General features: G+C 50.5%; 1 protein-coding gene across 1 annotated transcript; it reads left to right on the top strand.

The window, feature by feature from the left end:
• Positions 1 to 441: 441 nt before the first annotated feature.
• LOC144116007 (uncharacterized) lies at positions 442 to 13550 on the top strand. The gene is made up of 4 exons (XM_077650667.1): positions 442 to 912; positions 1664 to 2275; positions 12682 to 12735; positions 13482 to 13550. The coding sequence occupies exons 1-4, from the start codon at positions 442 to 444 to the stop codon at positions 13548 to 13550; spliced, it is 1206 nt and encodes a 401-aa protein (XP_077506793.1).
• The last annotated feature ends 2689 nt before the right edge of the window (positions 13551 to 16239 follow it).

Genomic DNA, 16239 nt, shown 5'->3' with positions numbered 1-16239 from the left:
CTGGCCGACCTCCTCGCTGAACACATTGTCCCCACTCTGGTAAGTGGCACGCCCATCGCCTCCATCTTTTCCGTCTCTCCATTCGTGCCTTTCGTCTGGTTCTCGCGCGAATTTCACGCCCTGTGCACTGAGCATTTCACAGCGCACGAGCTGGATATTGCGCTCGAACACAAGCGCAAGCGGCGAAGTGCCCCAGGCTCAGACCAAGTCACTCACCAAATGCTAGGGAATTTAAATAGTGGCCAACGCCAGCGCCTGCTTGAAGCATACAATGAAGTATTTGCTACCGGAGATGTCCCCCAGTCCTTGCGCACTGCCATCGTTATTCCTGTCCTGAAGCCGGGGAAGCCTTCTGCAAACATCAACTCTTACAGGCCAATATCCCTCACCTCAGTCCCAGGGAAAACGATGGAATTTATGGCACTGAAGAGGCTTCAATGGATGGCGGACGTGAGAGGTGCAGTGGCACCAGAACAAAGCGGATTCCGCCATTCCCGATGCACCGCTGACTGCATAGCGGAAATATCGGCCTACTTAGAGGAAGCAAAATATAAGAAGCAAGCTGCCTACCTCGTCCTCCTCGACATTCAGAGCGCTTTTGACTCGCTCGCCCACGCATCTATACTTGATGCTCTGATAAACAAAGGCGTGGCTGAGAATTTATACCGATATGTCAAATCGTTTCTCTCAGGCAGAACACTGCGGGTGAAAGTTGGTGACTCGGTCAGCACACCTCGCCACATCACCAAGGGCGTTCCGCAAGGCAGCGTTCTTAGTCCCTTCTTGTTCAATATCGTGCTGGCCAACATCCCGAACCTTATCCCTCGTTCCCCTCTCCACCAGGTGCGCGTCAGCATATATGCTGACGACATAGCCCTCTACTGCAGTGGCCTCACACTGTCTGGACGCACAGTTAGAGCGCAGCTGCAACATGCACAATAGAATGTGTCGGAGAATATCTCTCCACCGTGGGGTTCAGCTTGTCAACTTCCAAAACAGAGGCCCTCGTATTCCACCCTCGTCCTGCGCACGGAAACTTATACCGAACCTGCAGCTAAAAGGCGTCCCCCTTCCGTGGAAAAAAAGTGCCCGCTATCTTGGCCTCGTTATCGACGCGCAGCTCACCTGGCGCCCTGCTGTAGCGAAACTGCGGAAAGAGGCGCGCCAAGTTGCCGAAGTGGCTAACCGACTACAAGCCAAAGGAGAAGGCTGCTCCCCAGAGCTGGCATACCGGTTCTACAACGGGATAGCGGTACCTAAATTCCTGTACGCTCTGCCGCTCGTCGACCTGCGCCCCAGCCTGTGGCGCGCCATCGACGTAGACCAACGCGCAGCGATCCGCCGCTTTATGCGCCTACCGCGCTGGTCGCAAGTACCTGCCACCTACGCAGAAGCCGCCGCATGGCCGATCTCTCCCCGGGCACCACTAACAGCCCTCAATACGATCGAGCGCATGCGAAGAGCTCCGGGAACTTCGCAACTCCGCCACTCGCACATGGGCTGTGCAGCTCAGCTGTTCGACGCGCACATCGCCCGACCCCCCCCCCCCCCCCCCTCAAGCTGCAGCCCGGCACTTCCACCCCACCTGCGCGCTCCGCTCAGCATCCAGACTTCCATCCCAGGCGTGCGATCCAAGAAAAACACACCCATCTGCGCGCTACAGAAAGAAACCGCCGCGCTTCTCCACGAGGATTGCAGCGGCCGAGTGGAAATAAACACCGACGGATCCGTGCTGGAAGGAGGCGCATCAGCGGCTGCCGCATGTGTAGTCCCTTCTCTCGGCATCGCCAGGCAGAGCTGTCTCACATGCAGTGCCTCGTCCACAACCGCAGAAGTTGCCGCCCTGCACTTGGCAGCTGATCTCATCTTGGAGACACCAGACCTCTCTCCAGCTGTCATCCTCAGCGACTCCAGGGCTGCGCTCACCACGCTGCGGAGGGCGCACCACACACTGCCCATGTATGCCAACCTGGACAGCAAGCTACGCCAGGCACGCGAACTCGGCCGCGACGTTCTGCTCCAGTGGCTCCCGTCACACGCCGGAATCAGCGGCAACGAGCAGGCTGACCAACTGGCCAAGCAAGCTCACGTCGACGGCACACCGGAGTGCACTGCAATGTCCCCCTTCGACGTGGCTCGGCACAACATCAAAGCCCGCATCGTCGCACAACACCCGGATGCAAGAGTAGCCGCAGGCAAAGCACTGAAGCCCATAAGCTCCCGTGACTTTGACCTCATTGACCGGACCACCCTCCTTAGGATGCGCATAGGCTGCGTCTGTACAGCCGAGCGCATGCATCGTCTACGAGGCGCAACCAGCCCCATGTGCAGACTGCGGAGAAGTGGAGACGCTGGATCACCTCCTATTAAAGTGTCCTGCCCTCCGCGAGCACAGAGAAGCGCTGGAGGCAGGCTACAGACGCCTGGCCCTACCCTGAGGGAGCGCACAACAGCTGCTTTTCCCAGCCGGCCCGCGCGAGAAAACGCGACGCGCCTTCAGGGCTCTGCTCCAATATGTACGAGATGCCCAACTACTGGAACGGTTCAAACCTCCCCCCTTCCTGGCGGATATCCCCATCAAACCGCACCTTGTGAAGTGCCGCACATGTACATCAGATGGTGATGGGTCACATTAACTGTGTGCCAAGATCATCGCCTTAGGCCTGCTTTCCCGCATTCCCTGCTCGGTAAACACGCCGACCAGTAGTAGTAGTAGTAAGTGTTTAATCAAAAATATAATAAAAAGGAAGTTAAAAGATTTTTGCTCACCCCGGCATCTGCATTCACTATATCGGCGGCACCTGAGCTGGGGCAGCGGAAATAAAGGATAGAACGCAGTATGAAGAAGAGAAATGAAAGAGGTGAGGGGATAGCAAGAAAGGACATAGGGAGTGGTCATATTTACACTATTTACAGAGCCAAAATAAAGTTGTCCAGGTCGTGCGCGTGTACAGTCAATGAGAAAAATAAAATAAAAACACGCGCACAACACTTTGCACACAACAGCTGGAGTGGGGCGCCCAGCTGCTAAGCGTCCGAGGTAGTGTACGGGGAGCGTTCCGTCACAGCGCATCACTACCTGGCGCAGAACAGACGGGACGTCAAGCCCGTCTGTTCGAGAAATGCACAGAGGCTCACCATTGTTCGCTCACGGGTGCGCGCACTGTCCTGCGGCCACAGTAGTGTCTTGAGCGAGTCCGGGAGTAAGCCCAGCTCTCTGTAGGCCGCGAGCATATCGCGACGAGCATCAGCGAACGCGGTGCAGTGAAGGAACAGGTGCTCCAGTGTCTCCACTGCACCGCATCCATCACACACTTCACTCGTCGCGAGTCCGTGACGCTCCCGTCGGTCCCCGGGCCACACGCAGCCGATGCGCGCGCGGAGGATCATTGCGCGTTGCGACCGCGATAGAGCGCGGCAGCCGTTGATGCTGGCGATGCGCTCACCTCCGGCGATGCGTGGGTCTGGGTGCTGCCGTCGGAGATGTTCGTGAATGACCGCTCGCACGTCCTCCAGCGCAAGGGGGAGATCTCGTGGCTGTATCTGGTGTGCGGCGGTCGCGAGTTCGTCGGCCTCCTCCTTGCCGGTGATGCCGCAGTGGCCGGGCACCCACTGTAGGCGCACAACGCATCCTTGCTGCGCTAAGCACAAGACGCTTGCGCGAATGTCGCGCACTAGTGGGGTACCACGGTCGTTGCACTGCAGGCGGGTGAGGGCGGCGCGGGAGTCGCACAGCAGAGCACTCCTGGGTGGCGGGGGGACGATGGAGAGCAGCAGTACCAATCCCAGCTGGATCCCCATCAGCTCCGCCGTGGTGGAGGAGCCCAGGAAGGTGGTGCGTGTCTGGCTTTGCAGCCGCAGGGCGGGGATGGTAGCCGCCGCTGCGAGGGAGCGGCTTTCGCGGACCACTGAGCCGTCGGTGTAAACGAGGAGATGGTCCTGAAGCTCCTCGTGTATGACGGCTCTGGTCAGCTGCTGCACAACGCACAAGGGTGTGTTCCGCTTTCCCGCGATGCCGACGATTTCTCGCTGTATCTGAAGTAAAAAAAAAAAAGCGGTCGGCCGCGCGCGGCGCTACCGTCGAATACTGGAGGACAAAAAAAAAGCTCGTCTGCGCGCTCCTGCGTCGCTGCAGTCAGCGAGTTTTAGCGTTGCTGTTGAAAAAGGGTGGCGGTTTAAGCTAGTTGGTGTAATAAAAGCGGGTAATATAGTGCCTCGGAGACATAAATATACGCAGAGTCTACAAAACGCGGGGCGAACGCATCACACATATTGTTTCACTCCCCAACCAGCCGACCGCGAACACGTCGCCTGAGTGGTGCACCCTGCGGATGCATTGCCAGCCAAAGGCACACAAAGCGAAACGCCATCTGGGACAGGAAACGTGCACTCAGAGCAAACAGGCGGCCAGCGAACATGGGCGAAGCCAACAAGCAATTGCAAGTGATGAGCAGTGAAGCTCGAGAAGTGACCGAAGAATGGCTAAAGTAAAAGGGAGGTGTGGGAAAAGCTCAAGTGAAAGGTTTGGATTGGTTTTATGGCCGGAGTTATATCCCGCAGCAACTCAGGCCACGAGGGACACCGTAGCGGAGGGCTCATAATAATTTCGACAACGTGGGGTTCTTTAACGTGCACTGACATCGCACAGTATATGCGGGCCTCTAACACCGCGCCTCCATCTAAATTCGATCGCTGCGGCCGGTATCGAACCCGCGGCTTACTGCTCAGCAGCCGAGTACTACAACCACGAGCCACATGCAGCGGCGGCGAAAGTGAAGGAAAGCGCGAAAAAAAAACATACAGTTAAGCAAGTGAGTTGAGTTGAGTTGAGTGGTTGTAAGCTACCGTTGGGATTAGCCTTGCAGTTGCTGCCGGCAATTGCTCCACCGTAGCGACACTTAAATAGAAATCACAAAAACACAGTCCGCAAAAACCCAAATAGACACTCCTGAGGTCACCATGTGGAGGCCAAATCCGTGTCCTGCAGGTAAAGTAGAAGAAGGCGAGAAGCATCCCTTCTACTCGACTGGCTCCCGCGCGGGAGAACAATGTCCTGAAGAGAACTGTGAGGAACTCCTGCCTTCTTGAGGGATCCGAATAACACAGCCCGTTCCGCGTTGTACAAAGTACAGCACAAGAGGTAATGTTCTATGTCACCACACACACCACACGTTGAACACAATGGTGACAACGCTAGGCCAGTCTTATACATCCACGCCTGCGTACGAGCAGAATCCGTGCGAACGCGGTGCAGCAAAGTGGCTTGGTACCTTTTGAGACCCTTGGTCACACATGGCTGATGAGGAGAGCTCCACAAAGAACTGAAGTGGCACAACACCACATCTCTGAACATTTGCTTGACTTCATGAGGGACTCCATGTACTGGAATCCTGGAGAGAGCTGTATGGGCGAGGTTGTCTGCTATCTCGTTGCCTAAGACACCTATGTGCGAGGGCACCCATTGAAAACGTATAGAGAAACCTTTGCTATGTAGATTCTGCACCAAACGTAGGGATCTAAGACTCAAGGCATCAGTGGGGAACCCGTACTCTAACCTTTGAAGGACAGATTTTGAATCCGTAATTATGACAGTAGGTTGAGGCGTACAACACTGTAGCTTCTTTAGAGCTGCCTCAATGGCAACGCTGTCGGCCATTGTGGAGGACACGACTTTAGTAAAACGAACAGACCAATCATACTTCAAAGACGGGATATGAAAAGCAGCTGCACTAGATCCTCTGACCTTGTCCCCACAGAGCCGTCTGTAAAAATTTGAAGATGACTGGCATATTCGGTCTCAAGATGTTCCAGTACGAGCGAACGCATTGCCGCTAAAGGAGAATTCCGCTTAGCGCGAACGTGGGGAATTGTCAAGGAACAATCGAGGCTCGGAAAGGACCAAGGTGGCTTCAACGTCTTAAGTCGATTTTGAAGGTCGAGACCCAGAGAACGAAGAGTATTTAAAGCCCAGTACGCCCGGGACTCAGATCTCTTTCGAAGGCGCTGTAGAAGCGCTCTCCCGGCAACAGTCTCTCTGAGGCGGCCAATTTGCAGCAAAAGTCTTTGTGAAGCGGCTAGCCGAAGAGGTTTCGATTGAGACTCATACAGCACTGCATTATTTGGAGCAGCCTGCGGAATGCCGAGAGCCCTCCTTAGTCCCATTCTGTGCAAAACCTCAAGGCGTTCCAGCTGCGATACCGAGGGGGAAATTAAAGGGAGCTGGTACATTATGCGACTTGTCACCAGGGCATCGTGAAGCCTGATCATTGAAGCAGGATGGTTTCCCCATTGCTCACTAGCAACTCTACGAAGCACATTGAGACGCGAAGATAGTGAAGCCACAATCGAGTCCACAGCTCGTCGCCACTGTAGACGTGAGTCAATAGTGACGCCCAAAAAACGTATGTGGTTAACCTGACGAAGGCAAGACTGATCAAGGTCTATGCTCAGCCGCGCATACCGTCGTCCCCTACCTGGAAACAGGACGAAGCCTGATTTTTCCACCCAGAGAGTCAACCCAACACCTTGAAGGTAACTTTTAACTGAAAGCACGGCCTGTCGCGCTAATAGAGCTAAGCGTTTGTGTTGATATCCGGTTAACCAAAGACAAATGTCGTCTGCATATATCGACATATGGACATGCCTACAATGCTTTTGCACTTTTGCGGGAAGACCAGCCATGACAACATTAAAGAGCGTTGGGGACAGGACACTACCCTGAGGTACCCCTCGCGATACCGCCCTTTCGGAGCTCATTGTACTGCCTAACCGCACTCGAAATTTACGATCACTGAGAAATGAGTGAATGAATCGCAGAAGATAGCCCTGTACGCCTATGACCTGCAGACTATTCAGTATTGAGCTCTGGAGGACGCTATCATAAGCCTTTGATACGTCTAGGAAAATAGCTAGTGTTGAAAGTCCAAAAGCACTCTGATGTTCAATGTGGCTTATCAAGTCCAGGACGCTATCTTGCGCGCTTAAACCTGTGCGGAATCCAGTCATGCATGTTGGTAGTGCCCTTCTATCCTCAAGCCACCAAGACAAACGCTTACTTGCCATCTTCTCCATGAGCTTAGCCACACACGACGTCAGCGATACAGGACGATACGAGGCCGCGTCTGTCATCTCTTTGCTGGCCTTCAGCAGTGGGACTACACAAGCCACCTTCCATGAAGAGGGAACGTCACCAGACTCCCACACTCGATTGAGATAGGTTAGGAGCATCTTCCGGTGTTCCAGAGGCAGGTTCTGTAACATTTGATTGGTAATGCCGTCAGGACCTGGTGCACAGCGACGCCGCAGGCTGCGGAGCGCTGTCTGTAGTTCTCGAAGTGTGAACGGGGCGTCCATAACAGACGGAGACGTAGCAGGCAGAGCGCAGGGATGAATGCCTGGACAGGAATTTACAAATGCATCCACAAATTTCTCTGCCAAGCACACGAGATGTTTCTGCGTGCGCAATGCAAGCGCCTCGAAAGGTTTACTCGGACGAGAGCCACCAGCAAGACTGCCAACGACACGCCAAATTCTCGTTATCGGTGAGAAAACAGTCAAACTAGCGCAAAAGGATGCCCACTGGGACCTACAGAGCTTGTTCGCATGACGTCTAATGGCAGAGTTGAGCCTGTTGAAAGTTGTCTTCAAGGCTCTGTCGTCCTTCTTCCGCAACAGTTGTCGCTCCGCCCTTCTGCACGCTGCGCAGAGGTTCCTGAGTTTTAAATCCGGAGTCGGAAAATGATCAGGTAGCTTGAGCGCCGTGGTAGCAGCCATCTTAGCATAAATCATTTTGTCTGTCACATCACCGGAAACACAGGCTAAATGCTCCCTGTATTTGTCCCAATTAACAACATGGCAAATTTTAGGACCACGCAGATGGAAGTCGGCAGTAAACACAAATATCGGGTAGTGATCACTTCCCATTCGGTCAGCTCTAGTTGACCACTGCACACGGGCGTCAGGTGAATGTAAGGTTAGGTCTATAGATGTGGGTGGGGTTGGAGGCCGAAAGAAAGTGGGACTTCCGTCATTGGCCACGCACAGGTCCAAACTGTCGATGACTTCTACAAGTTGGCGTCCGCGAGGATCTGTGTTCCTATCACCCCAGGCAGGGTGGTGGGCGTTGAAGTCACCGCAGATGATTCTGGGTGCTGGGCAGCGGTCACAAAGTTGCTGGAGGAACAAAGCCAAATCGACCTTCTTCCGCGGGGACACGTATACTGATGCAATGGACAGAGTTCGGAAGGCGAGCCGAATCCTCACAGCCACTACCTCAATACTGTCGGTGCAAAGATCGGTGACGTTGAAAGCCACATGAGGAATCTCCCTTCGTATGTAAAGGGCGGCACTTCCTGCGGGAAAAGACTTTATGCTGCAATTTTTGTGGGCGACGTATCCCGGCAAAGACCTCCCGCTTGGCAAGCCAGCCTCCGAGAGGGCCAGTACTGGAACACAGGTCTCTTTCAAGAACAATTTTAGTTCTGCTAATCGACTTATAATCCCAGCGCAGTTCCATTGCATGATAAACGGCACTTTTCTAGGGTTTTTAGTTGCAACAGGTTGAAGAAAACTAGCCATCTAGGAGTTGAAGTTCTCTGCGAAGGCGGTGATCAAGGTCTCAAAGGAAAGCACCAGCTGTATAAAGTTCTTCAAAGTGCCAGGCTGCATCGCTTGGCTATATGAACGCAGGACATCAAACAAAACGCGTAGAAGGTCGGAGAGATTCCGGCTTTTGAGCTCCTTATTTTGCTGCACGCACTGGCGCACCACTTCGACAAAAGACGGGGACTGGGACCCACTCTTGGCCACGGTAGCTGGTGTCTGCATCTCTTGTAAGGCAAGGGTATGTCCTCCATGTTGTCGAGTCTTGCTGTGATCTGGTCGCTGAGGAACATGGACACTTTTTGCAGAAGCAGATCGAACAGCCAGCTCACCCTCGGTGGCCGTTGCCGACTTGCTCGGATCAGGTCGTGCAGCGACGTCGCTTGCTACCACGTCCCGAGCTTCCGACTCGAGCGCAGGGAACTCCTCACTTCCATGTATCGGCTTCTCAGTAGGTTGTGGTTTGGGGCCACTAATGAAGGACTTGCGACGGTGTGAGGCGCTTAAACGGAATGTGGAGCCACTGAAACTCGCTGAATGGTCACCTCCACAATTAGCGCAAACAAAATCCGCCTTGCACTCTTTGTAAGCATGGCCACCACCACACCGCTTGCAACGTAGATCTTTGTTGCAAACTCTCGCTACATGTCCAAAGCGTTGGCACCTGAAGCACCGGGGAGGAGTTTCAACGAACTCGTGGACTGCATGTTTGGTGAAACCAAGGTCAATTATTCCAGGGCGCTCGGTATTGGGAGCAAACGTTAGCACAATAGAGTTTGTAGGCTTCGCTGCCCATTGTTGTTCTCCAGGCTCCACCCGGCGCATTAACCGTCGCACGTGCAGAACTCCTTGCGGTTTCAAGTAGTCAAGAAGGGCACTTTCCGAATACCACACTGGTACTCCCCTTATAACACATGTGTTAGTCATGTAGGAGTGTGGCAACCGGGCTTGAACTCGTATGCCACCGATCTGAGAGCACCGCAGAAGAATGTCTACTTGCTCTTCCGTTGAGATATCTAGATGAAGAGCCCCTTGTGTTGTGAAGCGACTGCGAATCGGAGCAGATCCCAGTAGTAATTTAATATCATCGAACAGCCTGATAGGGTTCCACTCTCTGAAGTCAACACCTTTCTCTTTTGGCTGAACTATCACTGGGATGCCGACTGTCCGGTGCTTCCGATGACTCACCACTTTGAAGCCATCGTTGTCCATTTCCGCCATGTCAGCCACTTCCTCGTCAGAGGCGACGATAGTTGAGTCGTCCCCACTGAGCGATGATGACGCACTGCACTGCTGGACGTCCCTGATGACTGGCAGATCCCCGCCATGTGATGATGCCATGGCCGCCTCCGCCCCACTGGGCTCCTTCGGATGGCGCTGTCCCTTTAAGGATACCGGCGCCGGAGCTGCCGTACCCTTCCCGTAGGGACAGTACCGCCTTAAAGACTTAAGCAAGTGGTCATTAGGCAGGATAAAGAAGACAATAAACAAAATTATGGGAACCGACGAACAGGTCAAATACGCATATACGTCCGACGACCGTCGGTTCGCGGAAAGCAACAATCATTTCCGTTTCTGTGAGAATGAGAGGCGGAACGCTGATGCAGTATAGTCTCTGGCAGAAGCATTCAGTACAGGCAGCTGCAATCCTAGCAATGCATCCGCTACAGTCCCTTTAAAGGGACACTGAGGAGGAATTAAAGTTGACTTGTATCGATAGAATATCACCTCCTGATCACAAAAACGCCACTTTTACTGAAAACAAAGCTCTTGTAAGGTAGAAAAGAGCAAGAACCAAAATACAGGTATCGCCGCCACAGGCCAATCTCGCAAGTACAAGCGTGATTACGTCATAGGACAAGAGACGCCACCTTGGAGGAATTTTCCTTCCTACATGGTGTCACAAATCTCTGAGGCTAACAAAGAAAGGTTGCGCGGTTCAATGTTGAAGGAAGTTTTGTTTTGAAACCGAAAGTGCACTTTTATAACACAAAGAAGGCAGACAAAAGACAACCTGAATGTTGAAAGCAAAAAAAAAACGATACTTGGCGGCCGGGTGAGTTTCGGTATGCCGGTATGCGTGCCCGCGTGGTTTCGTTTTTGACGCGCCTCGATTTACAAGAGCGGAACAGCAGCGGAACTCCAAGTGCCGATCCAGGAGCTAGTCAACCTTTGAAGGAGCCTGTTAAGGCTGGTCAGCTGATCGCCACGGCCGATGGAATACTATGATCGCACGGTGGTCGGTGATCGTATAGGGCAGTAAGCAGTATAAGAGCACTTGTTTTTTCGTAAGCTCGCCCGGCGCTTATTAGGGACGGAAGACAGATACAAGGTAGCTAAGAAAGAGATTTGGAAGCTGACGATACGGAGACTGCGCGCTCCTCCAACTCGTTTGTTTGCAGTTTCATTCAATAGCTTATTTTGTGCTCTCGGCCAATTTAATCCATTCATCGTGCACATATGAAGGTACTATCAGTAACGAATGAAACGCGAACAACTAGCTGAAAATTCAAAAGTGGAATTGCAAGTGGTACCACTTGCAACAAAGTGGTTCCAGTTGGGAACCACTTTAATGCAAGTGGTACCAGTTGACCTATCAAGTGGTCCCATTTAGGAACCAATTGAACGCAAGTGGTCCCATCTGGTCTTCAAAGTGGTTTCACGTGAAAACCACTTTGGAGACTTCGTGCCAGTTGGTGCATCAAGTGATTCCACTTGCCGCTCAAGTGGTCAGTAGGAAACCACTTGGGCCCAAGTGATTCCACTAGCCCCTTAAGTGGTCCTAGTCAGAAAACCACTTTGGGCCAAGTAGTCAAGCTTTCTTGAGTAATATTGCACATCCAGGCTCATTGTTGAGCTCACGGGGCAACTTGACTGAGGCGGATCCACTGTCACTTAACAAAAAAACAAGGGCATGGGGGATCGGTAGTTGAATACCCGGGTAAGTGCTAGAAGCACCTGAAGCAAAAGCATCACTCTGGAGATCGAGACTTCAGAAGTAAAATCCCCACTCCTGCAGGCTTCTATTTCAATCTGGATCAGCGTTGACATAGCTGTGCTGTGTCGTCACAACCGATAATGCATGTCACACTAGAAGTTAGTGGTGGCTCTGCACATCTACAGCATAGAGCCAATATCAGTCTATTCCTGCAGACCAATAGTGCGTGGTTTATGTATTCTAAAAAAGTAATTCAGAGGTTAGTATTAAACTGCCGGCTAGGTAAAAATATCAAGTGGTTTTACAAGTGGACCCACTTGCTTTCAAGTGGTGCCACGTACTTCAAAGCAAGTGGTTTTATAAGTGGTCTCATTTGCTTTCAAGTGCATGGTGCCACTTCAAGGGAAGTGGTTTTACAAGTGGTCTCACTTGCTTTGAAGTGGTACCACTTCAAAGCAAGTGGTTTTACAACTGGTGCCACTTCAAAACAAGTGGTTTCACAAATGGTCCCACTTGCTTTCAAGTGGTACCACTAGACTGCAAGTGGCCACAGCTGGGCCACAATCCATATGAACTTTTGCATATTCGGCAAACAAGGCAAGACTAAAACGATTCTTAAAATAAGAACTATCAGCAGCTTAACCTACTGAATTGCATTCATCATTTGCTAAGTCACTGCGGTAGAAATTATATGAAATAACTGCGCTCAATTGGCAAGCGCCTTTGGCCCTAGTACAAGTGTTAGAAGTGTACATATATATATATATATATATATATATATATATATATATATATATATATATATATATATATATATATACATATATATATATATATATATATATATATATATATATATATATATATATATATATATGGGAGCCGTAGTGTGCTCTGTACGTGGATGCATGTACACATGAACCAATTTCACTAATGTATGTAATGTTTCCTGTGCGCCCCTCGCTGCAGCGCGACGACAGCAGTTCTGAGTATTCCAATTCTTTGCCCGAAAGTATAGCGAGCGTCAAAACACCAGCACTCCGATTACTTTTGACTTATTGACTAGGTTTCCTCTGTAGAAATATTTTGCAATGACACACACAGTTTAATGTTTTTTTTAATTGAGCTCATTCGGCTTTCAGGCCAGTGTTGACACAACAGATGAAGGAGCTGGAACATCTTTTGAAGGGCAGGAGGTAAGCTATATAATTAACGATCACAGGGCGCGTTTTCGTTATATCACAGCGAAAAATGCAAAGTCGGGCAAAGGTGGCGTTTATTTTTCGAAAATATCCGTTAAGCACGTCTGCTTCTCTTATGAAAGTGTTTTGCAAGCTCACCAGAGTGATCAAGTGCTACTTGTCGAAATTATTTCTGCCAATTAACGAGCTGCTTTAGGAACACAATTTACTAATTACGATATGGGTGTTCATGGCAACAGGTGGCAGGTCGGCCTCCGCTCTCCAATATACTCGGCAAAACTTGCAGCGAGGAAGCTCGTGAAACTTACGCGCGCACTGCTTGTGTTTCCACTTCGACCAGCCAGCACAGGTGCATAAGCACCGAGTTACACTGCAGCCCGTACGTCGATGCGCGCTTGGCCAGCGGTTTCAATGCAGACTTTCTATCGTTTTTTTTTTTTGTGGTCAACATGTGGTTTTAGAAGAGGGCGGGCGTGTCACGGAAGCTAGGAAACGATTTTGGTTTATCTATGTACGCCGGCGGGAAGGGCGCGTTTTTCAGCTGCGAGGCCTAGTATGCGTCATCTCCTTGTTTGCTCTAACCGAATTGTACTGTTATGGCCGTTCGTTGATCCGAGACGCAGTGGCATTGCTCGAATACGTATTTTAAAAGACGGTTATTCCCAACCTCGTTCGTAATAAACGAGCGTTCGTTATAACCTAGGACATTATATGTGGGTTCTTCTGTATTTGTTTCATAGCATATAAATGTGCCTGAAATACGACTCCTCTATGTGGTCCCCAAGGCCCACAGTGAGGAGTGCAGGTAGCAAGTTAAAGTTTCTGGCTAAGTCTGCCGAGCCAACTGTGTTATCAGCGAAATCAGATGGTGTCAGTAAGTTTAGTTCACCTCTTATATAATTTGTCTGCATCTTCAACTATCCTCACGTTTTTTAGCTTTTTATCCTCATTGAGTGACTTGGAGAATAGTTTTTTTTTGGTCTGTAATGATCTGTAGACTGCCCAGAAAGGCACACTGCAGAATTTTTTCTGCAGAAATATTACTGTCATTCATAAAATTTGCAATGACACACACAGTTTAACGTGTTTTTAAAACTGAGCTTATTCGGCTTTCAGGCTAGTGTTGACACAACAGATGAAGGAGCTGGAACATCTTTTGAAGGACAGGAGGTAAGCTATACCAGACATTGCCATCCATTTCGTTCTTGTGAAGCTGTGCGGTAACTTGGTACAATACACATTTTACTGCATTTTTACATCTGGGCTCCTCTGGCTACCACGCCAACATTAAGGCAACAACAGATGAAGGAGCTGGTAAATCTTCCGGGGGACATGAAGAGGTAAGCTGTACCACGCATCATCTATTTGTGCTTGTTAAACAATGCACCAGAGTATCATAATACACAGTACACTGCATTTTTACATCTGGGCTCCTGTGGTTTTCAAGCTAACATTGTCGCAAGTGATGACGGAGTCAGCATACTTTCCAAAGAACATGCCAAGGTAAGCTTTTTATGAGGCACCATCATTCATCCACTTGCATTTGACAAGTTGTATATTCTGCATCTAAAAATTGCGTATGCCAGAAATGCAGCTGAAGAATCACATCGCAGACTTATTTAATTATCTCAGGCCTCTCCAGCTGCTGCCAGAACTTCAGAAACGGAGACAGATGCTCCACAGGGAACAGTGTAAAAGCATCTAGACGCAGCATTATGCACGACGTAGGTGCGCAGGTTCGTTTACCTGGCCAAAATGCAGGTGAGCTGGAGCATATCACCACATGTATGCTGGGTTTTACTGTGAAAACTTTGTTTTCGTTATTACAAACATAGAATATACAGTTGTGTGCCTCCTGTGTTGCATCCTATACGTATACTACACCACCTATGCGCTTAGCAGGTCTGTTTCAGCATTTGAACAACAGGCCTGATCAAAAGTTGAGGAAAGAAGGAACGAAGTGGCTGGGTGGCAGAGGTAAAGCAGGGTAACTGCTGGAAGTGTATGTGGACATGTGTAGACATACATGGAAAAAACTACTCTTCGAAAGTAATTGAATACATTACTAACTACTCCCCCAAGATCACGCAAATATGAGTTTATCAGCAGTTACTGCTCACAAAAAGTAATAGAGTTGCAATTAGTTCACATAAAAGTAATGCAATTATGCAAATTAAAAAAAATTCACGCACAGAAAGAAGTACTACCGGAGTTAAACTTTCCTCTGCCCTCCTACCGATGAGAACGGCTTTTAGCGGTAAGAAGAGTACTTCAGGTATTCGTCCGGCGACACGTTGCCGGTTGGGGCAGCAATTCCAACTTCTCAAAGCCAAACTTATTTATTAAAGACGTGATTGAAATACAAGGTGGTGACGACAAGGCAGTTTAAAGAAAAGGCTGATAAAGAAAGGCTGTTTAAAAAAGGCTGTTAAAAACGGCCGAGCTTGAGACTCGGCGCGCTCGTCCCAAGTCGTCGTTTCCCGCGGGTTTTAACCCCTTCGATAATTGGGCGGAGCTTGAGTAATCTAGCACTCGCCCAATTTGGACCAGTAGCAAAGCAATTGCATCGTATGTACTAGTGGGCGGAGCCCAGGGCCCGCCCCGGGCATGATCGCTCCTGGTAGCAGGTGCGGGGGGGGGGGGCATTGTCCCCGTGGGCTGTCGCGAGCCCAGTGGAATGCGCAGCTCTCACCCTAAGCGGGCGTCACGCCTCGCCGTACATTCCTCGATTCCCCCCCGTGCATGACCGCTCCTGGTAACAGGTGCGGGGAGGGGGGGGGGGTCTCATCGGCCTTGTGGGCTTCCACTTAACACCTCCCCACCAAGAATGTTGGGGGGACACTTGCTGTACAAACAACATACCGAAGCCCACAATAGCACAATGCATCCGGCCTTCAACAACATACAAAACGCGCGAAAGCACAAGTACCCGGCCTCCACTGGTCGCTGTACCAACAAAAAAATGTTTCTGCGTCCTACTAACAATTGGAAGAAGAAAAAAACATGCTAGGGAAGATACCTTCAGGCATGCAGACGCAAGCACAATTCTTAGTTACACATTTCAGTTACAGGACGACAAGCACAAATCAGACACTCTGGTAAAATCATAAGAAAAATCATACGTGCAACAACATTGCCATGAATTCGGGTTAAAGAAAACATACCACAGTTTTCATGAAGTTCTATGTACATCACAACATAATCCCGGCGAGGGCAAGACACATAATAACACGGTGCTCTTCGTCACACACGGATTAACTGTCACAACGAGAACAGTTCACACAGGACACAATTTGCACACTGGCATGAGCGAATTCTTCGCGTTCCCCCACTCTCACTCACTGCCTCATCGTGTGCTCGAGCCACAAGGAATTTTTATGACTATCGCAACCTGGCAGTGGCAGAGTGGGTTAAGGCTGTGTGTTCATTATGCATTTGTCGTTATCCACCAGGATCGAGCCCGTTGCCCGGTGGCATCAAAGTGAACAATACGTTCTG

The sequence above is a fragment of the Amblyomma americanum genome, chromosome 1, assembly GCF_052857255.1.
Source record: "Amblyomma americanum isolate KBUSLIRL-KWMA chromosome 1, ASM5285725v1, whole genome shotgun sequence".
Taxonomy (NCBI): Eukaryota; Metazoa; Arthropoda; class Arachnida; order Ixodida; family Ixodidae; genus Amblyomma; species Amblyomma americanum.
This window is presented reverse-complemented; position numbering and strand designations above follow the sequence as displayed.

What these genes read in the sequence shown, in the direction of transcription:
- LOC144116007 (XM_077650667.1), top strand. Translation starts at nt 442, where the DNA reads ATGGCGGACGTGAGAGGTGCAGTGGCACCAGAACAAAGCGGATTCCGC. An exon ending in TCACACTGTCTGGACGCACA is followed by an intron (nt 913 to 1,663) that starts GTTAGAGCGCAG and finishes TGCGCGCTACAG; the next exon opens with AAAGAAACCGCCGCGCTTCT. An exon ending in TTAGGATGCGCATAGGCTGC is followed by an intron (nt 2,276 to 12,681) that starts GTCTGTACAGCC and finishes TTCGGCTTTCAG; the next exon opens with GCCAGTGTTGACACAACAGA.